The sequence below is a fragment of the Bombina bombina genome, chromosome 4 (genome assembly GCF_027579735.1).
Source record: "Bombina bombina isolate aBomBom1 chromosome 4, aBomBom1.pri, whole genome shotgun sequence".
Lineage (NCBI taxonomy): Eukaryota > Metazoa > Chordata > Amphibia > Anura > Bombinatoridae > Bombina > Bombina bombina.
In genome coordinates this window covers 622119608-622146224 of record NC_069502.1, presented here as the reverse complement: position 1 = coordinate 622146224, position 26617 = coordinate 622119608, and the positions used below count along the sequence as shown (strand labels likewise).

Sequence of the window (26617 nt, the reverse complement as noted above, 5' to 3'; positions counted from 1 at the left end):
ATTAGTAATATATTAAGTTTGTTGGAATTAATGAAATACTTGGTGGCAAAAGAAAAGGGGAAACTTAAAATCGTAAATGGGAGGAACAAATTAGTTTCAATTTTTTTTTAAATTTATTTATTAAAAGAAACAATTTATTATATTATATATTAAATTACTGATATTATAAAGTGCAAACAGGGATGCACACATTAACTATGAACTCTAATTTATTAGCTTTGTTTGAGTAGATGATGTCTTCAGTCTATACCTGTGACTTCATATGGTGTCAGTACAAGCATAGAGCTCAAGTGATGACATCACATGAGAAAATGAATTCTACATTTAATAGAATGTAAAGTTATTAAATAGATTTATAAACTATGCAATTACATTTCAATATAATAAAAGTAGATATGTTATTGTGATTATACTATATTTGGTGGAATAAGTCACAAGATTTTGCCTTTTGTGAAAAAGTACACTGTCCCACTACCAATAATGCTGCAGTATACAGCCTGTAATCTAATTTCCCAACATCGTGTTGAGTTTGTAGCTATAGTTGTCTTTTTGAACTTTTAAAACTGAGTGCAGTTTGGCAAGTACGTTGACCTGTGAGCGGGTTAACACAAATACATAAAATGACTGCAGAGAGTATACAACAACTTTCCTGTTATTTATTTTTATGACTTAGATGAAACCTGAGCCGTCCCTCCTGGTTAGCAGTAAACTTGAAAAGAAGGCTGCAGGAAACAGCAAGGAAAGGACAAAGGCAGAAGCCCATGGAGAGAAAGATATTTCAGCTAAACAAACAGAACCAATGCGTATTAAAATCTTTGAAGGAGGGTAAGATAACAATCTACTATGTATTTGTGCATATAACATGGGTTCATTTGTCTTTGCCTCTGCTAGAGGGTTTATACATTTATACTAAAAAGGATAAGGGAAGTTTTTTTTCCTTCCAATATTAATGTTTGTGATTGTAAGAATGGGATTTCTTATATGTAAGAGTTCCCTGATAATAGACTGCATTGTGACCTCTACTGTCAGGTTAAAGGGATATGAAACCCCAAAATATTCTTTCATGATTCTGATAGAGCATAACATATTAAACAACATTCAAATCTATTATAAAATTAGCTTCATTCTTTTCTTATGCTTTTCAACAAAGGATAGGAAGAAAACAAAGCAAATATTAGAAGCAAATTGGAAACTTATTTAAAATGTATACTGTATCTGAAACATGAATGACATTTTTTATGTCCTCTTTATTCACAGTCAGGTAGATTACAAGTTATGCGTGCTATAGGGAATTGAATGAACACAACAAAAGTTGCTTATTTAACCCTCTATAGCGCAGCCATTGCAAGTTTTGAAACAGCCGGCTTGTGCGTGCGATATGGTTGCGTTTAGCTCCATACCGCACAAAATACAAGCGCTGTTTTCACGTGCTTGTGCACGCTTTCCCCATAGACATCAATGGGGAGAGCAGGTTAGAAAAAAAACTAACACCTGCGATCGCAAAATGAAAAGCTCCGTAACGCAGCCCATTGATGTCTATGGGGAAAACAAAATATACGTTTAAACCTAACACTTTAACATAAACCTCACATTTAAACACCCCTAATCTGCCCCTCACCAACATCGCAGACAACTACATAATGTTATTAACCCCTAATCTGCCCCTCACCGACATCGCCACCACCTAAATAAATCTCTTGACCCCTAATCTGCCTCTCCCGATATCGCCGCCACTATACTAAATTTATTAACCCCTATTCCCCCGCACCCCAACATCGCCTACGCTATAATAAATCTATTAACCCCTATTCTGCCACTCCCCAATATCGCAGCCACAAAATAAAGCTATTAACCCCTTTGTCCTCCCACATCACTACACTAAATAAATCTATTAACCCTTAAACCGCCAGCCCCCCACATTGCCACAACCTAAATGAAACTATATTAACCCCTAAACCTAACCCTAACACCCCCTAACTTTAACATAATTAAAATAGAGTTAAATTAAAGTTACAATTATTAACTAAATAATACCTATTTAAAACTAAATACTTACCTGTAAAATAAAACCTAAGCTAGCTACAATATAACTAGTAGTTATATTGTAGCTAGCTTAGGTTTTATTTTTATTTCACAGGTAAGTTTGTATTTATTTTAACTAGGTAGACTAATTAGTAAATAGTTATTAACTATTTACTAACTTCCTAGTTAAAATAAATACAAACTTACCAGTGAAATAAAACCTAAGCTGCCTTACACTAAAACCTAATATTACAAAAAATAAAAAACACTAAAATTACAAAATATAAAAAAAACCTACCATTACAAAAAATAACAAACGAAATTATCCAAAACAATAAAAAATTTTCCTATTCTAATACCCTGTTTTAAAAGAAACCCACCCAAAATAAAAAACCCTAATCTATAATAAACTACCAAGGGCCCTTAAAAGGGCCTTTTGTAGGGCATTGCCATAAAGTTAACAGCTCTTTTGCTACAAAACAAACACCCCAGCTCTTTTATGAAATGGCCAACCCCTAATCTAAAAATAAAAACCCACCCAAAAACAAAATAAAAACATTACAAAAAATAAAAAACGAATTATCAAAAATAATTTATTTTGATTGGGCTATTAGATTAGGTGTAATTCTTTTTTTGATAATTTTGTAATTTAGTGTTTGTTATTTTTTGTAGTTTAGTATTTTTTATTTTTTGTAATTAGATAGTTTGTAATTTTTAGAGTAGTGTTAGGATTTTTTTATTTGGGTTTAAGAAAATACAAAAACATACATACAGTTTGCTCATGTAGCATATCAAGCTTACAGGTCAAAAAGAAGATATTGCACATACAGAAATATGACTACATCAACGTAGAAGAAAACAGTGGGTGGTTACAAACATATTAACCAGTCACAGTACAAAATAACCCACTCTCCAAATATTAAATAAGCAAACCTATGGACACCCCTCTTTTTCACCCACATTAACATCCGAGGCCACTTATGGACCCCAAAAATGTATAGCTCTCTAAACTGAGGGTTTTTAAGCAACGCAAGCCACTCTTGGATCTGCGCCTTTTTTTAATATATGTAACAGTTATAAAAGCTATAGAACTATAAATAGTAAGATAGAAATAATATTAACTAGACCACTTTTGGGCCTCTAAAGCTATGCAACAGTTAATATTATAGTTATGGAAGCAGTATCCCCCACACTAATTGAAGCCACTTGGACTTCAGGACATATTTTGACACCATAATAAGAGGTATAGTATTTAAGTTATATAGCTATAGGCCACTTTTGGATCTCCAAAACTATACACCTAGATATAAAACAAGCTTAGAATATTACATTGGTACAACCAGACACAACAAGCTCTCAGAAAGAATACAATACAATTTTTCTCCCAAAGGTGGTATAGGGAGGATCGGAATATCTGGGAGCAACCATCAACAGGTAAAATAAGAGCTACAGAGGGACCGGAAAACTTTAAAATGATTATTGGCTGCATATATAGTACACACAGGCCTTCTGCCTACCCCAACTGTGAAATATCTGCAGTATCCCAGACCAGTAAATAGTCAGACTAGTAATACAGCAGGGAGATATATGCCTATGAGGCAGTATGGACGTAGTATAGATTACTGAGTTAGAAAATATGTTCTTGCAATATAATGGGGCCCATTTATCAAGCTCCGAACGGAGCTTGTGGGCCCGTATTTCTGGCGTGTTTCGGGTTGATTGACACCCCCTTCTGGCGGCCCATTGGCCGTGAGTCTGCAGGGGGCGGCGTTGCACCAGCAGCTCTTGTGAGCTGCTAGTGCAATGCTGAATATGGAGAGCGTATTGCTCTCTGCATTCAGCGATGTCTTGCGGACCTGATCCGCACTGTCGGATCAGGTCCGCAAGACATTTGATAAATAGGCCCCAATGACTCAACTTCTATTTACCAAGCTTAACAAAGAAATACATTGCAGACAAATAAAAGAAACAATTCTACTATAGCAGGAAACAGCAATACTAGATATGGTATAGTATGATGTTCCCACACAATAAAAATGTGAGATGACTCTCAATTAACTAAAATAATTTTGAATGTATCATATAGCATATCAATACAAAACAGCTTAATTGCTATCAGTGAATACCTGCTTCTTGAGGCAAAAGAAAGCCTATGTGCTTCTAAAGAGAAGTGGATAAGTCCATCTAACCAGGGGTGGATAGGCCCAGGTGTGTAAATATGTGATTACCAGAAAATGAACACAAACAGCAAACATATATCAATCATAGGAGTACATGAGCAAAAGAGTCCAACAATGTTATATCCATTATATGATAATCACATTCATAACAATTTGCTTGAAAGGGCCCAAGTTCTAAGCTCAGAAAGGAGTGAAGTTCAGTGACTGCCTACTGTATCGGACCTAGGGACCCAGCATCCACTCCCATATTTGCAATGTCACCCAACGCCTGTTTTCACACAAATACCTACATACTGAGAACTCTCCCACAGCACAGTCCTGCTGAGCTGTAACAGAAGGCAATAGTTCCATCGGCAGATTTTCACAGACCCTACATTTGAAGGCTCGTGGCAGCAAAGTAGAGGAAGAAGTCTCCTGGTCAGCATATTCAGACGCCTTTAGATCGTGTTTCCCTGAGGCCAAGGGAGGAAGAATAGCACCGGGCAAACTTTGTGCTTGCTTTCCATTGTCCAGAAGGCTCAATCTGTCCGGTAAGAGTATTTGCGAATCGCTCTGTGGTGCTTCACTGCATTTAGCTGCATTGTTTACCGGAGGAAGTACAGACTGCTGCGCAAAGATTCGGTCAACTCTCTTGCAGATTAGAGCTTTGATGACAGAATATAACTCCTCCATGGTAGATTAGTGAAAGTGGATACAGAGTTATCCACTGTTTACCCGGTTCCCCGGGTGGGGGTGGGGGTGTTAAGGCCTATCCCTCACTGAGGGCTGCCAAAGTCCTCAACGGTCCAGCCTGGAAGTACCTGTAGCATATAAAGAAAAATATTGCCCAGTCCAGTACAATGTCCTCTGTTCAATAAAGTAAAAGATCAAACTGACAGGTAAGTTTTAATTTAATTTAAGATAGGGAAATTGTAATTTTAATATAAAGTTAGGGGGCATTAGGTTTAGGGGTTACTAGTTTAAATTAGTTTATTGCGATGTGGGGGCTTTCGGTTTAGGAGTTAATGGCGCAGTGCTGTTTTAACGATAAAATGACAATTGTTCAGCGTTAAAACACGAACGCACAACTTGTAATCTAGGTGAGTGGCAGGTATAAACCTTGCAGTGGATCTCAATAAACATGTTAGAAATTAAACAAACCACTAGGGGTCACCTATGAGTCATTCTATGTAGAAGCCAGCAATAACTTCAAGTCTGTATTGTGAGGCGATAGGAGTTTACACTAAGGGTACTTTTTGAAAAGAAAAAAAGACAATATATAAATCTTCTAGATTGTAAATTCCCATGGGAATAGGGCCCTCAATTCCTCCTGTATGTGTTTGTAAATTGTGTCCTGTCTCTTACCAGTTTTATATAATTGTTTTATTTAAATGAATTGTACCTATGGACAGCACTGCAGAATATGTTGGTGCTGCATAAATAAAGTATAATAATAATATATATAGTATATAATTATTAGAAGGCCTAGATTAAAAGTGGAGTGCTATTGAGCTCTAACCGACTCAAGTTAAATCAAATAGCGTTCCTATTCTTGTGCTTGTATTACAAGTTGAAAGTAAAAACCTCAGGCACGCCAACATCTGCAGTCGAATAGTGCAAACTCACTGAATCCCTTTCCCACTAGACTTCTATGGGGTGCGCTACAAAAGCCTATTCTGGCTAAACCAAAGGCGCACTAGGGCAATTGCACTAAAGCTGAAGGTGCATTAAGAAATACTTAAAATACCTTTCTTCCTCAAAAAATGATAAAATGTTAGACAGACACTCTGTGGTCTTCCAAAAACAACTACAACTATATATATATATACAGGGAGTGCAGAATTATTAGGCAAATTAGTATTTTGACCACATCATCCTCTTTATGCATGTTATCTTACTCCAAGCTGTATAGGCTCGAAAGCCTGCTACCAATTAAGCATATTAGGTGATGTGCATCTCTGTAATGAGAAGGGGTGTGGTCTAATGACATCAACACCCTATATCAGGTGTGCATAATTATTAGTCAACTTCCTTTCCTTTGGCAAAATGGGTCAAAAGAAGGACTTGACAGGCTCAGAAAAGTCAAAAATAGTGAGATATCTTGCAGAGGGATGCAGCACTCTTAAAATTGCAAAGCTTCTGAAGCGTGATCATCGAACAATCAAGCGTTTCATTCAAAATAGTCAACAGGGTCGCAAGAAGCGTGTGGAAAAACCAAGGCGCAAAATAACTGCCCATGAACTGAGAAAAGTCAAGCGCGCAGCTGCCAAGATGCCACTTGCCACCAGTTTGGCCATATTTCAGAGCTGCAACATCACTGGAGTGCCCAAAAGCACAAGGTGTGCAATACTCAGAGACATGGCCAAGGTAAGAAAGGCTGAAAGACGACCACCACTGAACAAGACACACAAGCTGAAACGTCAAGACTGGGCCAAGAAATATCTCAAGACTGATTTTTCTAAGGTTTTATGGACTCATGAAATGAGAGTGAGTCTTGATGGGCCAGATGGATGGGCCCGTGGCTGGATTGGTAAAGGGCAGAGAGCTCCAGTCTGACTCAGACGCCAGCAAGGTGGAGGTGGAGTACTGGTTTGGGCTGGTATCATCAAAGATGAGCTTGTGGGGCCTTTTCGGGTTGAGGATGGAGTCAAGCTCAACTCCCAGTCCTACTGACAGTTTCTGGAAGACACCTTCTTCAAGCAGTGTTACAGGAAGAAGTCTGCATCCTTCAAGAAAAACATGATTTTCATGCAGGACAATGCTCCATCACACGCGTCCAAGTACTCCACAGCGTGGCTGGCAAGAAAGGGTATAAAAGAAGAAAATCTAATGACATGGCCTCCTTGTTCACCTGATCTGAACCCCATTGAGAACCTGTGGTCCATCATCAAATGTGAGATTTACAAGGAGGGAAAACAGTACACCTCTCTGAACAGTGTCTGGGAGGCTGTGGTTGCTGCTGCACGCAATGTTGATGGTGAACAGATCAAAACACTGACAGAATCCATGGATGGTAGGCTTTTGAGTGTCCTTGCAAAGAAAGGTGGCTATATTGGTCACTGATTTGTTTTTGTTTTGTTTTTGAATGTCAGAAATGTATATTTGTGAATGTTGAGATGTTATATTGGTTTCACTGGTAAAAATACATAATTGAAATGGGTATATATTTGTTTTTTTGTTAAGTTGCCTAATAATTATGCACAGTAATAGTCACCTGCACACACAGATATCCCCCTAAAATAGCTATAACTAAAAACAAACTAAAAACTACTTCCAAAACTATTCAGCTTTGATATTAATGAGTTTTTTTGGGTTCATTGAGAACATGGTTGTTGTTCAATAATAAAAGTAATCCTCAAAAATACAACTTGCCTAATAATTCTGCACTCCCTGTATATATATATATATATATATATATATATATATATATATATATATATATATATATATATATATATATATATATATATATATACTTAACTGTATATATACAGAAAGAGAAGTGCACTCTCAGGAACGAACACCAGCTCAAAAACTTGTTAGCTTGTTCTATGGTGATTTACCACCTGGGATCAGCTTCTTTTAGCCCAATAATGCTTTTCACAGAGAAGAACTTTATTAAAGTATATCAGTCTGATCTCACCTAACAAGGTCAGTCCAGCCAATACATACAGACTTGCAAATACACCCATATATATATATATATATATATATATATATATATACACGCACCTTTGAGCCCTTCACAGTCATACATTTATTTTAATTATACACTGATATTTTATATTTATTAAGTATAACTATGAGTGTAATATTATATTTTAATATATTTCCATGTGTTTTTCTTGCGCAACACATAACTTACAACTTAACATAATGTGAGCAATGTTTAGCACAGCCGCGCTATCCAGTGAAGTATAGGGCGAGCTAAAGGCATGTTGTTTGCATTAAGCATTCTCTGGTTATTCAGTTTTACCATGGACTTGTAATACCACATTGCGTGCTTAAACTAGCGCGGCCCAGCAATATTGATAGTGCTCAGTAGCGCTCCACTTGTAATCTAGACCAAAATGCTCTATTGTCATTTAATACCAATTATTTTCATTAGAAATTACATTTAAAAGTCATATTAATGATGCAAAACTAGGGAAAGTTGTTTGAAATAACTGCTAAGCTAAAGAATTGTGTCCTTGTTAAAAATAGCTTGCTAATAATATTCATGTCACTTTCACGTGCAGTCAAGCGTGTTGTGCAAAAGCACACTTCATATCTGTGAGTCTTCATTAATAATGAGCACACATATAAATAATATATTTATGCATATACTTGAAAAGAAAGAAAGAAAATGCTAGCAAGTCAGTGGATTTACAATTTGTTTTCAGTACTTAGCCCAGTGATGTTAATCTACAAAATTCCATTTACCTTTTTGTTAAACAAATACATTTTAAAATTTCAACACTTAAATTGTGCTGGTTTAAACTGATGCAATGCACAGATATTGAGATACGTGTAGGATTTTTGTTTGTTCATTTATAGTGCAGATGTGCACCTGCTAAATAAAGATTTTAGATAGGCAATGACATTTTACCACTCACTTTTCAAATCACTTCATTTTCATTTGCAAATGCTACTCTTGATGACATAGAAGCCCATCTGGGACTGTGTTGTGTTTTCTAAGAAAAGTAGCTATATTCTCACAGTGTTAGTCTCAGGGGCAAAACTACAGGGTGTGCAGAGGTAGCAGGTGCGACTGGGCCCCTGAGGGTGGGGGCCCAGCTTAAAAAAAATATATATATTTTTTTTTTATAATTTTTTTTTTAATAAAAAAAGTTAACCTACCACTGCCTGCACTGATATCATGTGAGTGTGACATGACTACAGGGGTTAGTGTTTCTGTTTTACCCATTGGTGTTTATGTGTGTGTATGGTGTGTGTGTGTGTATGTATTCGACAGTGTGTGTATTTATGCATGTATGTGTGTTTGTGTATGTTTGTGGAACCAGCAAATTACAGACCTTGTTACTACAGCTACTACAGCATGGGGGGAAGGGGTAAACAGTGTCACTATACAGTACCACTATATACAGTATGGGGAGGGTGGACCATGTCACTGACTACTGTGGTCACTTTATAAAGTACTGGACGGGTAGGGTCAGGCCAGCCATCTCACCGGCAGATTACAGACTGTGTCACTAACTTACTATATACAGTACTGGGGGGTTAAATAGTGTCACTATATACAGTAATAGGGGGTCAGACCATCTCACAGACTGTGGGCACAGGGAACCTCCTTTTGCAGACATGTAATCTGATTCACATTTTTTTCTGTGTTAAATATATATATATAAAAAAAGGTATTAAATTCACCTTTTTTTGGAGGGGGCCCTTCTTAGATTCTTGCACCTGGGCCCTGTGGTTTCTAGTTACGCCTCTGGTTAGTCTCCTGATGTACTTACTGCTGCCTGTTACTAGCAAAGGTGAAGAATCAAGTGTTTCTCCCCACCTATTAAGCTTTAATTTTAGTAGCTTCTGCATAGTGCTTAGCATTGCCATGTCTTTACGGTATGGCCACAAACTGCTAAAAATGATGTTTCTGCAGATGTAAGTGTATTTCATTGTGTGAATATACCTGTCATATGTATACTGTGCCACATTGACTTGGTATGTAATGCTTTCTTATTTTTACAGTTATCTAAACAAAGCCAATCAATCCTTTTAGTTATGATTTATTTTTATTTTTTAAAGAGAGTGTGGCTGAGTATTCACACCATATTTTCACAATGACCCTTTTGTGTCATATTGGTAACTTTCACTAAGCTAATGCAAACAATAGGCAAACAGTAACTATACAAGCATATAAAGATATACACATTATAGCTTAAAGGGATACTTAACCCAATAAGCACCCTGGATAGCGCTTGCTTATTGGTGGCTACATTTAGCCACCAATCAGCAAGTGTAACCCAGGTTTTGAACCAAAAATGGGCCGGCTCCTAAGCTTTACATTCCTGCTTTTTAAATAAAGATAGCAAGAGAACAACAAAAAATTATGAAAGGGAGTAAATAAGAAAGTTGCTTAAAATTGTATGCTCTATCTTAATAATTAAAGAAAAAAAAATGGGTTTAGTATCCCTTTAAGTACTATGTAAAGTCAGGATATTTTGGCCTGTAATAACTGCAGCTGTAGAGCAAAGATTCATGTTGGTGTATGTGCAGCTACATCAGATTTTAATAAATGAGCTACAAAATGTTGATCTTCCCAGTTAGACATTTATTCATACATAGCAACTCAGTAACTAGTAACAATTAATTTCTTTTCACCTTTGTCATGTTATTGGTCTTCCCTGTAGTGGGATACAAACAAAATCTTAACAAATCTGTTATTTGCGGAATTGTCCTAGAGTTTTTAGAATTCGGAGTGCCAACTATGGGCTGGGGCTCAGTCCTGTTGCAGTTAAATCATCTAAAATGACAAAGATATGGAACCAGTTTAACAATTTACACACAAATCACCATTTTTAAATCTACAACATGTTTTCTTGGACCTAAGCAAGAAGTTAAAGGGCCACTAAACCCAAAATCTTTCTTTCATGATTCAGATAGAACATACAAATTTAAACCACATTACAATTTACTTCTATTATTTATTTTGCTTAATTTTTTAGATATCCTTAGTTGAAGAAAAAGCAATGCACATGGGTGAGCCAATCACATGAGGCTTCTATGTGCAGCAACCAATCAGCAGATACTGAGCATATCTAGATATGCTTTTCAGCAAAGAATATCAAGGATATTAACAAACTTGAATCTGTGCAAAGGAGGGCTACCAAAATGGTACATGGTCTAAAAAATAAAACTTACCAGGATAGGCTCAATGACCTAAATATGTATAGCTTAGAGGAGAGAAGGGAAAGAGGTGATATGATAGCAACTTTCAAGTACATTAAAGGGTTTAGTAAAACTGAGGCTGTGGGTATTTTACATAAAATGGAAAATTCAAGAACAAGGGGTCATGAGCTCAAGCTAAAGGGTAGTAGATTCAGGAGTAATTTGAGGAAGCACTTCTTTACAGAAAGAGTGATTGATTTATGGAATAAACTTCCTCAAGAGGTAGTAGCAACAAACACTGTGGGGGACTTTAAAAATGCATGGGACAAGCATAGGGCTATCCTACGAACTAGATAAGTTTATACTGTTAGGTAAGGTGGGGCAGACTTGCTGGGCCTATGGCTCTTATCTGCCGTCAATATCTATGTTTCTATGTTTCTATGTTAAGAGAATAAAACAAATTAGATAATAGAAGTAAATTAGAAAGATGTTTAAAAATGCATTCTCTTTCTAAATCATGAAAGAAAAAATGTGGGTGTCATGTCCCTTTAAGCATTATTAAAAAAAATAATATATCAGCAAGATGAGAGAGAAAGATATATATTGACACCAGATAGTAAAACCTTTTATATACTATTTTTAAATGTTTAAAATTCCGAGACATCTGTTCACATCATCTACACGAGAGAGAATTGGCTTGGTATTCATCAGACTGCCAATTCAATAGAAAAAATAAAATAAATAAAAACTGTAATCAGTTGCACAGCTAGAAAGAGATTAAATGTAATTGTCTGTGCATCTAATAGCAATGTCAGAAAAATGTAATTGACAGGACAGCGCATGACAAAACCCCCCCCCAAAAAACAATTAATTTGTGTGGTGATTCCTAAGTTAACAGGAATATTGTTTGGTAAATATGCTCTATGCAATGGTACAGATCGCTTCTACCAATCAGCGCTGCATAGCCTCAGCATAATATTGATTGGCCTTTTAATGGGTGATGCATTAAAAAAAATAATCTTCATCTTTATGGGGTTTATTTAGTAAAGCATAGGTACAAACATCTCTATCAAGTAACATAAGAATAGGATCTATTGAGAGAACAGATTTACGCTTTGTACTGTCATACGCATCAGCATAACAACTGTGCTGATTATTACTACTACTTGGTTTGCAGGGAGCATTACTATAACAAGCCACATAAAAATATGTTTATATCTTGTATGGAGGTAATCTGAAGCTTAACAAAAGGATTATTTTGGACACTTCTGTAATATACCCTATAAAATAAGTGTACAAAGATCAATCACAAAATAAAACAAAATCATTCAAATGTGAAAAATTGTGGAAACCAAAAGTTCAGTAATATATGGAAGGATATGTCCATCCAAAGTAAAGATCTGATGACTTAAATCTTCGATTCCTTGACAAAGCTGCAAGTTGGACAATGAAACGTACGTGGGAACTCTTCCCACTATTACGTCAATACATGCCAGTGACTCTTAAAGCAGAGCATAACTGAGCCGGTCAAGGGTAACGTGTGGTGAGCGGTATTAATTCTGCTTTCTATCCGTATCCATCCGGCTCTTTGGTTTTCCATTTGGATCCCTTTGCACAATATATTTCTCTGTGCATTCGAGATGAATTTTAATGTTTTAATAAATATTTTAATCCTGATTACATTGTGGGATACTATTTGCCTACCAGTATAAAGTAGGTGTTCGCTTAACACAGAACTTGTATTAGCTCCAACAAATGGGAGTAATCATTCGTCCATTTACCTAGCTACGCCCAGTTGGTTACAGTATTACACTATTTTGTGTTTTTTTTTTCTTTCATTTGAGGACCTTTCGAAGATTCAAGTCATTAGATCTTGCCTTTGGATAGACAAATCCTTTCATATATCACTGAAATTTGGTTTCCACATTTGTTCACATTTATATTGATGTAATATACCCTATTGTACAAATATACCCTATTGTAAGTATTGCTAAAACAATGGGGCATATTCTGTGATACATAAAATATTTGTCAAATTTCTTTCTCAACCAAGATTCAAAATGCTATCTGTGAAGATTATAGAGATACAACTTTTGATGCTTCTCGTTGATCACATAAGAAATGCTATATATCCTATCCTGTATATATTGTCCCTACTCTTAAGTGAAAGCATAATATTTACTGAATAACATAATGCAGTATGTCATTTTGGCTCTGCTGCTTAGCCCCCATATGCATATAATTATTACCTATGCAGAGGTAATTGTTCTTCAATTGGATATGCATTTACATTTTTTATTGCTGAATCAATACATAAAATAAATTAATCAGTTCTCCCAGTCATCCTGCAGTTTGCATAACTTGAAGCTGTATTCAGCTATCCCTTCATTTACCTTCCATAAATGTACTGATTGTTTTTAATTAAACCCATACACATTTAAATTCTACCCTGGCAAGCCCTTTCCCTGTATAGCCCACACTCTTTATCTCTAGAACACCCACACTATTGCAGTTTGCATATTGCGTAGTATGAAGTATCTGTGAGGAGCAAATTATGGTAATAATTATCTCCACAAAAACTTCCATTGATAACTGTTTTGACAAACTTTAAATGGACATTAATGGCAAAATGAAACTTTCATGATGCAGATAGAGCATCCAATTTAAACAAACAAAATGTTCATATATAACTCTATTATAAAATTTGCTTAGGAGAGTACATATCTATAGCAACAGATTGTGGCAAACACTGCTGCCGTAGAGTGCTTAAGACGAGCACTCTACTGAGAGCCTATGAGACTAGCTAGACCAGTGATGGACATCTGGAAAGACAAGGTTAGCCTTCACTGTTCTAGATTCTAGATACAAAGATGAAGAAACAAATTTGATCATAAATATTACATTTGAACTTTTTTTTGGCTGAATCAAGAAAAATTAATTTTCTGCCTCTTTAAAGGGAAACAACTGTACAATTGACATTTAATCTTACGTGCTTTATTGGTGTGGGTTACATTAGCTGTGACACATTTATTAAACCCACTACATTTTTATAGTTCAGAGAAAACTATGTACAATAATAGTTAAGAATACAAACAACGACACTCCAGGTTCTCTCCGGTCTCCAACAAGCAACTTCAGACAAGAGGGACTTGTGAGAGAGCAAATACAGCACGGACAGAGTAGCGTGGTGCATGCTGAAACGGCAGAGCAGGCTGTAAAAACGCCAATATGTAGAAATCACAGCTAAACTCATGGAGCTTGAAAAAGTAAAAAAATATATCTTTATTTCCTGAAACTTAAAATACACAATGAAAGGAGGAAAATTCTTACATGTTTTGTGCCTCACGACACCTAATCATAGGAATAAGTGCCGTGAGGCACAAAACGCGTAATTACTTTCCTCCTTTCATTGTGTACTTTTAAGTTTCATGGTATAAATATATATTTTTTACTTTTTCAAGCTCCTTGAGTGCAGCCATGATTTTTACAATACTAGCTAACTTCATATATCTTCCTTGGAAACACCCCACTCTTGCGCAAACCTGATTGCATATTCTCATGTGCCCTAACCCAAAATGAAAATATGAATATGTTATTATTATGAATTTGTTATTATTAGGGATGAGCGAATGTTTCTAAAAATTCAAAATTTAAAACAAATTTTGATACATTCGTTTGTTTGAATCGATTTTTGAATGTTTATATAACATTCTAACATTCTATTTTCGAATTTTCATTTTCAAATTTTTCAATAAAATTAGAAAATATTCGTTCAAATAATAGAATGTTTAGCTATGTATTCATTCAATTTCGAAATGTAATATTCGATAATAGAATTTTTAAGAATATTCATTCTTATCAACATTCTATTATGTAAATCAAATTTCTACAATAACATTCGAATTCAAATATAGACACATTCGCCCATCCCTAGTTATTAGGAGTGTAACTGTACTTTGTAATGTATTTTTGATGTGTTTTGTGCAACTTTTTTGTTTTGCAAAACAGTTAACCAGAGCTCTGAAGTCGCGTTAATCATTTTAGCGTAAATATCGATTGCGCTCAAGAGATCACGGTTACTTTCAACTCGTAATACCAGCGGTTAGCCCAACAAGAGTAAACCCCTTATCGCTCTCACGCAAACTTTTGTGCTCCACTCGTAATCTGGCCCTAAATTGAGTAACTGTTCAAATGTACATATATGTACATATATTCATTAAAATAAAAAAAGAGTGGACTAGTAACTTTAAACCTCTGGGCTAGTAATATATATATATATATATATATATATATATATATATATATATATATATATATATATATATATATATATATATATATATATATATATATATATATTTAAATATATATATATTTAAATATATATATATATATATATATATATATATATATATATATATATATACATATATATATATATACTGTATATATACTCTATATTGTGTGGATAGATAGATTTATTTTTTATTTTTTCAACAACTTGTTATATTAAAAAAAATAAAAATGAAACTAAATAGATTTTATAGTGAAGGCATGGTGGTTTTAAAACACATCAGAGGCTTCCTGCTTTTGGGTAAGCTTATGATATAATCACTTCCTCACTTGAGTTTATGTGCCGATATAGCCTTCTCATGTTACGCAAATGGAAACTATGATCAGCGCAGAGAGTATTCTGTCATTGCTAATCATATAAAATGGCTGGTAAAAGTAATATTTTCTTTTTGTTATATAAAAATAGGAATGTACTAATCCTTCATGAAAGCATGTGGGTCTGAATTTAGAATTTCATTGAGCCCATATTGGATAACCAGGTTGATAGCAAATTATATGAACTTTTGTGACTCATTTAAAGGGCATTTCTGTCTCTCTGTTGATGTAAAGCTAAAATATGTTATTAAATCAGGTTTCAGATAAGCTACACAATCTTTTCAGGTGCATTTTGTTACGTTGCATTACTTTAAGCTGACCTGTTTTTTAGAAATAACAACTGAACGAATCCTTGTCATTTCTCCAGTTTCAAATCAAATGAAGACTATGTATATGTGAGAGGACGAGGACGTGGGAAGTACATATGTGAAGAATGTGGTATACGGTGTAAAAAGCCGAGCATGTTAAAGAAACATATCCGCACCCACACAGATGTGCGACCTTACGTGTGCAAGCTCTGTAACTTTGCCTTTAAAACAAAAGGTATGTTCAAACATCAGGAATCATTTTAATATTAAAAAATGAATTACTCTTTAAATGTAACAACTGTTAAACATCTATCATTCTGTTTGTTATCTTGCTAATCTTGTCTACTCAAAAATCATATTTAATTATGCATTATTTCTGATAGACAATTTATTTGAGTCTTTTTCCTGCAATGCAGTGGGGTTTCAGAGTTTTAAATTGAGACTGGGGCCTCTAGTTATCAAAGTCTGGCGGACCTGATCCGACAATGAGGATCAGGTCCGCCAGACTTTGCTGAATACGGCGAGCAATACGCTCGCCGTATTCAGCATTGCACCAGCAGCTCACAAGAGCTGCTGGTGCAACGTCGCCCTCTGCAGACTCGCGGCCAATAGGCCGCCAGCAGGGAGGTGTCAATCAACCCGATCGTACTCGATCGGGTTGATTTCCGGCGATATCTGTCTGCCTGCTCAGAGCAGCGGTCTTTATGCAGGCTCGCCAGAAACGCGGGGCATCAAGCTCCATACGGAGCTTGATAAATATGCCCCTGGGCCTGTACCTCTAGGGGGCCCATCTGACTCTGCAATCAGTATTGGTTGTGCTTCATGGGGCATCATGAGGCATGGGCTCCCTGTTTACTGCCTGGCACAAAGTGTAAGGAAAGTGCATGGATTTGCCTTTACAAATATAGTCGTAAGGTTTACAAGACATCTGTCACGGTGTTGCCGTACAGAAAAACCTGCCACCATATTTATACAGGAAGGTCGCATAAGTCCATATTTTCTGATGCGGGATAGCCAAGGAGAAAGGTCGACTCACAATTACAGCAAGAAAGCTCCTATGTGGCTGCTGGCTCAGCTTGTGCTGATTGCAAATGGCCAGAAAGGGCACTATTGAAATAGAGGATGAGGCGGTCCTGGGGCCCAATGAGGTTTAGTTATGCCCCCTACTTCAATGTTTTTTTAAAAAGTTTTTTTTTTTTTGCTTTCTAATACAAAGAAACATTCTAGAGAAAAGAATGCATTAGGAAATAAACAGCTCTAACTGAACAGAACAGTTTTTTTAATTTAAATATGAAAATAAATTGTATTTAAAGTTATTATACGTGAGAAATGAACCTAAACCAAACATAAAAGCAATAGTACATTACTTACAAAATACTGACCACATGACCTTTAAATGTTATTCTTTGGGGTACTGTGAAATATTAGGGTATCTAGACAACCTGGTGAATAATTTCCTACATAAATGATAAACTAGTGTTTTTTATATATATATATATATATATATATATATATATATGAACAGACAAATAACAAAATATTTGTTTTCCAAAAGAAAATAATATTAACAATCTCCTAAAATAGCAATTGCACTGTTTAAGGAAGAGAGAAAAGAGAAATATATTGTAATGAGTCAATGGTTTTCATATAGAAACCTCCTTTAAAATTAAATGTTCATAAAAGTAAAATTTAAAGAGACAGTAAAGTTTAAAACAAAACTTTCATGGTTTGAATACAGAGTGCAATTTTAATTAACTTTCAGATTTTTTTCTTCACTTGGTATCTTTTGTTGAAGAGTAAACATAGGTTAGGCTCAGGATAGCGCACATGCCCAGAGCGCTATATAACTGCAATGTTTTACATGTTTGAGCACTGTAAGGCAGCAGTGTTTTCAACAATGTATAACATTGTTACAAATATTCTTGCAAGTGCTATTGCCATATAATGTTTAAGATGTAGTTGCTCCTAAGTGTACCTAGATATGCTTTTCAATAAACAATATCAAGAAAGCAAAGTAAATTTAATAACAGTGTTCAATTGTAGATGATCTGAATTATGAAAGTTTAATTTTGACTTTTTAAAATAATTTTTAATAAATAAAAAACATGTAGATTACGAGTTTTGAGCGCTATAGGGAAATTAACGAATGCAACAAAAGTGGCATTATTTAAACCCCTATAGCACTGCCATTACAAGTTACAAAAACCCGGCTTGTGCGGGCGATATGGTGCTTTTAAGCTCCATACCGCACCAAAAACAAGCAATGTTTTGACGTGCTCGTGCACACTTTCCCCATAGACATCAATGGGGAGAGCGGGTCAGAAAAAAACCTAACACCTGCGATCGCGGAATGAAAAGCTCCGTAACGCAGCCCCATTGATGTCTATGGGGAAAAAGAAAATACTGTTTAAACGTAACACCCTAACATAAACCTTACGTCTAAACACCCCAAATCTGCTGCCCCCAACATTGCCGACGCTTGCCTACAGTTATTAACCCCTAATCTGCCACTCCCGATATCGCTGCCACCTAAATAAAACTATTAACCCCTAATCTGCCGCTCCTGATATCGCCACCACTATACTAAAGTGTTTAACCCCTATTCCCCTGCACCCCAACATCGCCCACACTATAATAAATCTATTAAACCCTATTCTCCCCGACATCGCCGAAACTAAATAAAGCTTTTAACCCCTAAACCTCTGGCCTCCCACATCACTACCACTAAATAAACCTATTAACCCCTAAACCGCCAGCCCCCCCACATCGCAACAACCTAAATTAAACTATATTAACCCCTAAACCTAACCCTACACCTAACCCTAACACCCCCTAACCTTAACATAATTAAAATAGAGCTAAATTAAACTTACAATTATTAACTAAATAATACCTATTTAAAACTAAATACTTACCTGTAAAATAAAACCTAAGCTAGCTACAATATAACTAATAGTTAAATAAAAGTTAAAAATTCTTATAATTTTTGACAGTTTTTTGTAATGGTAGGTTTTTAAAAAAAAAATAATTTTAGGTTTTAGTGTAAGGTAACTTAGGATTTATTTCACAGGTAAGTTTGTATTTATTTTAACTAGGTAGACTAGTTAGTAAATAGTATTTAACTATTTACTAACTACCTAGTTAAAATAAATACAAAATTACCTGTGAAATAAATCCTAAGTTACCTTACACTAAAACCTAAAATTATTTTTTTTTTTAAAAACCTACCATTACAAAAAACTGTCAAAAATAATAAGAATTTTTCCTATTCTAATACCCATAAAAAAACACCCCAAAATAAAAAACCTGATCGAGAATAAACTACCAATGTCCCTTAAAGCTATCTAAAAAAACCTAAGTTACCCATTGCCCTGAAAAGGGCATTTGTATGGGCATTGTCCTTGAAAGGGCATTTAGCTCTTTTACTACTCAAATCCTAATCTAAAAATAAAACCCACCCAAAAAACCCTTAAAAAAACCTAACACTAACCCCCGACGATCCACTTACAGTTTTTGAAGTCCCGCTTGAACGATCTTTATCCCGGCAGAGAAGTCTTCATCCAGAAGGCCTCTTCAATCTTCATCTTGGCTGAGAAGTCCTCATCCAAGCGGCAAGATCCCAAAAAAATCCCCAACAATCCACTTACAGTTTTTGAAGTCTCGCTTGAACAATCTTTATCCCGGCGAAGTCTTCATCCAGGCGGCATCTTCTCTCTTGATCCCGGTAGTGCGGAGCGGGTCCATCCTGAAGACATCCGGCACGGAGCATCCTCTTCATACGGTCGCTGCCGTATACTGAATATTCAATGCAAGGTATGCGATTCAAAATGGCGTCCCTTGCATTCCTATTGGCTGAAAGATTTGAATCAGCCAATAGAATGAGAGCTGCTAAAATGCTATTGGCTGTTCAAATCAGCCAATAGGATTTAAGCAGCTCTAATTCTATTGGATGATGAATCAGCCAATAGAATGAGAGCTGCTTAAATCCTATTGGCTGATTTCCATTGGTAGTTTATTGTAGGCTAGTTTTTTTTATTTTGGGTGTGCGTTTTTTTTTGATAGGGCTATTAGATTAGGTGTAATTCTTTTTTATTTTTGATAATTTTGTTTGTTATTTTCAGTAATTTAGTCTTTTTTTTGTAATAAGATACTTTGTAATTTTTAGAGTAGTGTTAGGATTTTTTTAATGTGTAGTTTAGTTTATTTAATTTGTAGTTAGTTTAATTTTAGTTTAATAATTATATTAGTTTAATTGTTAGTTTAAACTTCGTTTTTTTATTTTGACAGGTAAGTTTAAATTTAATTTAAGATAGGGAAATTGTAATTTTAATATAACGTTAAGGGGTGTGTTAGGTTTAGGGGTTACTAGTTTAAATTAGTTTATTGCGATGTGGGGGGCTTTTCGGTTTAGGGGTTAATAGTTTAATTTATTATATTTTATTGTGGGGGGGCTTACGGTTTAGGGGTTAATAGTTTTATTATAGTGGCGGCGGTGTAGGGCTTAATAACTTTAGTATAGTGGGGGCAGACAGCAGATTAGGTGTTAATAATATTTAAATAGTGTTTGCGATGCGGGAGGGCGGTGGTTTAGGGGTTAATAAGTTTATTATAGTGGTGACTATGTTGGGGAGTGGTGTAATAAGGCTTAATACATTTTATTAGTGGCGGCGATGTTGGGAGCAGCAGATTAGGGGTTAATACATTTGTTATAGTGTTTGCAATGCGGGAGGGCCTCGGTTTAGGGGTTAATAGGTGGTTTATGGGTGTTAGTGTACTTTTTAACACATTAGTTATGAGTTTTATGTTACAGCTTTGTAGCGTAAAACTCATAACTACAGACTTTAGATGGCGTTACGGATCTTGTTGTTTTAGAGTGTAACGCTCGCTTTTTAGCCTCCCAGAAAAACTTGTAATACCAGCAATATGGGAATCCCATAAAAAAACGTCATTTTTAAGAGTGCGGTACTGACGTTGCGTTACAGGCTAAAAGGCTTGCGGTTCACCTATACCAACAAGACTCGTAATGGCTCTGTTAGGGAAAATGATGCATTATGGGCCACAACGCTGCTATTTGACTCATAACGCCCAACTCGTAATCTAGCTGTAAGTTATTTTCATACCTAACATTTGTAAAGCTTCTGACAGAAGAGAGGGCATCTACCTATGTCTACAGCACTGATAGGGGGCTTTAGAACTTTGAAACATGGCACCAAAGATTTCTTAGTGGTTTTTTTATTTGAAATTATTAAATCAAAGTTGTTTTTAAATCTTAATAGATTTCTGTGTGTATTAAAGGAAATACTAGTGGTTTCTGTTTTGGTTTTCTATACCCCACTTGCCGCAGTAAAACATATATAGTATCTTTGATAATTGTCACTTACTTTAAGTGTGTTTTTCTTGCTGTCTATAGACATTTGTGTGAGATGCCACATTTTACTGATGCAGTACTATGACAATACGGTCTGCAAAGCCCTTTACTACATTAAAACACACCATAATGTGTTTGGCTTTCTTACAAGTTAGGAACGGGTTGGTTCTTATAAAAATGTGTCACAACCACCACTCCTGATCAGAATGTGCAGGTGAGGCTATGGGGTATATTTATTAAATAGCGAGCGGACATGATTCGCTATAGGATATGCTGCCGGCATTTATCATTGCTCATGCATTTCTAGTGAAATGTTTCTGCAATACTGCCCCCTGCTAACTGGCAGCCGCTAGCAGGGGCTGTCAATCATCCTGATCGTATTGGACCAGGATGACACGTTAAGAAGCAGTGGTCTTATGACTGCTCCTTTTTAACTTCCGTTTCAGGTGAGCCTGAAACAATCGGACTCCGAAGCAGCAAGTCCTTACTTTTCCTATAGTCAGTGACAAGTGTTCACAAATTAAACTTTTTAGTTTGTGTTTTTTTTTACAATTAACAAAATGGACCTTATGGATAAAGGAGGATTATTCATCTGGTGTATCCTAGGGTAAAGTAACAAGCCAGATAGTCTTAAAACCTGCTAAGCAATGAGTCTCAGAGAGTTTTAGTTAAGTAAAACTTATTTAAAGAGGCACAAAACAAATGTTTATATATGCAAAATATATATCAGCAGTTAAACACTACATTGCAATAGTGCTACATACAAAACAAATGTTTTAAAATAATTTTGCTGGCAGAATGTGCATTGTTTCCCAGTCTAGTTTTTTAAGCCTTTCACACCATATAGCCAACATTATGTGGACACCTGACTATCACACCTATATGACCTTGTTGGACATCTCATTTCAAAACTAGGGGCATCAATATGGAGTTGACTCCACCCCTCCATTGTTAAAACAGCTGCCAATCTTCTGGGAAGGCTTTCCACTAGACGTTTGGAGTGTGTCTGTGGAAATTTGTGCCCATTCAGCCAAAAGAGCATTTGTGAAGTCAGGCATTGATGCTGTAGGAGATTTGGCTTGCAATTAGTATTCCAATTCATCCCAAAGGTGTTTTTATGTGGTGGAGGCCAGGCTACTTCCAGGTTATTATGGAACAGGGAAGGGCCTTCCCCAACTATTGACACAAAGGTGGAAGCACCCAATTGTCTAAAATGTTTTTATATCCTGTAACATGTTAGGCAGCAGCCTGTGATACACTTGGCAGAAACTGCCCCAGCAGCTATTGGTTACTGGCTTCAGCAGCACCTTACAGATAGAGCCACGCCCCCTTACCACAGCGTTTGTTTTGTGTATGACACCTGTAATAGCCACTCGGTTTGGATTCTTTTGCTGCTGTTCCTACGTGCATTGGAGATTGCATATGTTGATCTGGTCGTAGCTACCACCTTTGGGGACTAAAACGGATTAGGTCTATCACGCTAGAGGGAACTAGCCGGTATTATACTGATGTGTTATAGAAGTGTACCTCGGCTCTAAGCGAGGTGTTTTATTGTAAGTGTACATTTGTCACTTTTAGTAAATACTTCTTTAAAAGCCTCTTAAGTATGTATATCTTATCTTCTTTGTTGTGGCCAATAGGGGCAGATATAAATAAGTTCCTATACATATCAAGTAACCACTGTGTAGAATGTAGCATAGTCGGTAGTCTTCTGGATGCACTCCAGCTTCCATTGGTAGTAGCAAGAGAACAACTTTTAGAAAAAAATGGGCAACATAAAAGTTGAAAGTAAATTTTTTTTAAACTCATAATTAACCATTTTGGGACAGAAGTGGAGCGGTATTTAAAGATGAATATTGCATAAATATGCTTTTCATGTTTTACCTACTTAACTGAAATATGTGTGTACATATGTACTCATGTGTTTGTGTTTACTTTCAACTTGTAATACGACAATAAACCCGTTTTTGCTCATGCAGTGCGCCACTCGTAAATTGACCCATTATGAAGAATTATATTTTGAGTATAATCTTGCTTTAATACGGGAGCCTCCTGTGGCTCTTCCTGCAGCTTGAGTGGCATCACAAACAGCCAATAAATGTCACTATTTCTATTACCAACCCTAAAGGGCATATGTTCTGGAACAGGGCACTCAGCAGAGAAAACCTAAGGCTTGACAAGCACAACCTGATCCTGTTGTGTGGCTGCTGCTCCTGAATTCCTCCCTACAGTTCATGGACAGATGGAAGGGAGCATTTTTTCCTATTGTACAGCATTATAAATATTTGAATACTGAGGTAGTATTTATGTAAAAAAAAAACAACAACGATAATGATGTGGTATTAATTTCTAGTCTAACTGAATAGTTCTGGAATTTGTGTATTAGACTCCCAGGCTCCTAATGTAACTTAATTATGAACCATAAGCAGCATATAATGTCAGTCTGTCTACGATGAGGGAACAGAACGAGGCTGGCTGACAGATGTATGTGATGTTGCATTTTTGACAGGGCCCACGTTAATAATTGCTTTGAAGGGAGAGTGCTATAGGCAGGGATGACACAATCAGGATAATAGATGAGGCTTCCAGAGAAAATTGTGCGTTTACAATGCTTTCAATAGGTCAGTTTCTAGTTTATCAATAATGTAAAGGCCCACAGACTCCCTGGTGTCCCACTTCATCCTTGGCTGCATTCATTATTGATGGAGTCCTGATAGCTACTGTTCACATACATTCAGCTTCAGAAAGAATTAACTTCTACTCTATGCCACAGTTCAAGGATACTTTTATTAATTGGAGCTGGGATTTGCATTGAAACCGTTGGAATCAATATTGCCTGTAATTGAATTCTTGTAAGATGTTAGCGCGGTATTGTATGTAATCTTTTCAAACACACGCACAAAATGTCTTTTTCAAATGCTTGATAGCAAGAGTCAGATAATTATAAGCAACGTTTCTAGCTGTTTACCAGCATATCTAATGTATAGTTCATGGAAGGGATGAGATGCAAAGTGTTATTTAGTTACACAATGACATTGATGATATTGTACATATACTGTGCCACAAATTGTGCAGGACTTAATAGAACATTCTAATGTAATGTTAAAAATGTTTATTAGTATTATTATAAATGCTTGTTGGTAACTATGTAGTTAACCAATGTACAAGGGTTAAACACATAGGCCTCTAGTTATCAAGCTCCGTAAGACCGCTGCTCCATAACCTGTCCGCCTGCTCTGAGCAGGCGGACAGTCGTCGCCGGAAATCAACCCGATCGAGTACGATCGGGTTGATTGACACCCCCCTGTTGGCGGCCTATTGGCCGCGAGTCTGCAGGGAGCGGCGTTGCACCTGCAGCTCGCCGTATTGCTCGCTGTATTCAGCGAGGTCTGGCGGACCTGATCCGCACTGTCGGATCAGGTCCGCCAGACCTTAATAACTAGAGGCCATAGTGTATTTAAACTCTTGCGCCAGTTGTGTACCCATGCTGGCCCTAAGCATTATTTGCTCACCGGTCATGCCCTGCATTTGAGCACATCTGGTGCTTGAGACTTACTATGCACAAGTTTACATTTTTGGTAACATTTTTTAGCTGTAAACCATTCACCAATTAGGCTTGCGTAAAGTGTTTTTTTCAGAATCTGACTTTGATGTTTTAGTCCTTTTTACTTCAACTTTATTTGTCAAAATAAAATGACTCCTCCATAGAGAAAATAAAATGATTTACAGTGTTCTTATGAAAATGATGATGCTTTTAAAATAGGATTTATGCATAATAGTTAAAGGGACATGAAATCCAAACATTTTCTTTCAGGATTCACGTAGAGCTTGTCATTTTAAACAACTTTCTAATTTACTTCTACTATCAAATTCTCTTTGTTCTCTTGGGGGTTGATTTTTGAAGCATCGGATGCCGCTTGCAACCCACTCCGCTTCAGGTCCGCCTGAAGCGGAAGTTAAGAAGCAGCGGTCGTAAGACCCTAACTCGTCTGCCACCTCTGAGGCGGCGGACAGCAATCAGTCCGATCGGTTTTCATTCAGTTTTGCAAGAACGTTATCATTTTGCATGAGAACTAGATGGCGGCACTCTTTCCTGCCATGTAGTGCTCCAGACAAAATCTGCTTATTCATTTACAACTGTACTTTTAAATTCAGTATCGATATTGTCCTTTAAACAGACATTCTAACATAACAGTTGAATGGCTGGCCCTCAAATAACAATTTGTTTAACCCTCTCAAGTGGGTGAAACACATAGCTAAAGTCCTGCTTGGGAGCTGCAAGACTTACATCTCCCAAACACAACATGGCCAATGATTGGTGGGGTCATGTGACTGCCCCTTATGATTGCCTGACTGGCTATGTCCTTCTTAAAAGCTGTAAGGCTTTCTCCTAAGCAGGACTTTATATATAGTTACCTAGGGGCAATAATTAAAAATGATGTGCTGTAATGAATTAGAATATGTTGTTTTTTGCATTAGAATATCCCTTAAAGGGACATTAAACCCCAAAAAATGTATTTCATAATTCAGACAGAGAATGGAATTTTAAACAACATTCCAATTTACTTCTATTATCAAATTTGATTCATTCTTTAGATATCCTTTGTTAAAGAAATAGCAATGCACACGAGTGAGCCAATCACATCAGGCAAATATGTGCAGCCACCAATCAGAAGCTACTGAGCCTATCTAGATATGCTTTTCAGCACAGAATATCAAGAGAATGAAGCAAATTAGATAATAGAAGTACATTAGAAAGTTGTTTAAAATTGCATTCTCTATCTGAATCATGAAATTAAGAAAAATTGGGTTTAATGTCCCTTTAAGTGATACATTTCTGTAGTAAAAAAAAAGATCCAACTGTACCTCTATTATTATAACACTTTAAACAGATACGTTATTTGAATTAATGCATTTTTTAAAATTTGAAAATGTTTATTTAATTGCATACTGCATATATATATATATATATATATATATATATATATATATATATATATATATATATATATATATATATATATATATATACATTTTAAGCAGCTTTTGTTTGAAATGTTAACAGTTCAATTTTCTACCATTATCTGAAGTCTCAGACTCACTTCCAAAAATATGACACAAATTTCAACATAATAGTAACCAATCTCAGTTAATAAATATTATAGATAATAATTGTATCTCTCAGCCCGCTCCATTTGCATGTTATTGATAGCATTTCACCATCAGCTCATTAAATTAACTATGTTTTGAAGGGATACAGCAGT

General features: G+C 36.0%; 1 protein-coding gene across 1 annotated transcript in view; it reads left to right on the top strand.

The window, feature by feature from the left end:
* The window catches only part of HIVEP2 (HIVEP zinc finger 2), a 60357-nt gene that overhangs the window by 12965 nt on the left and 20775 nt on the right, over positions 1 to 26617 (top strand). The window contains exons 2-3 of the mRNA XM_053710639.1: positions 674 to 825; positions 16045 to 16220. Coding sequence (XP_053566614.1) covers positions 674 to 825; positions 16045 to 16220 — 328 coding nt within the window. The remainder of the gene's footprint in view (positions 1 to 673; positions 826 to 16044; positions 16221 to 26617) is intronic.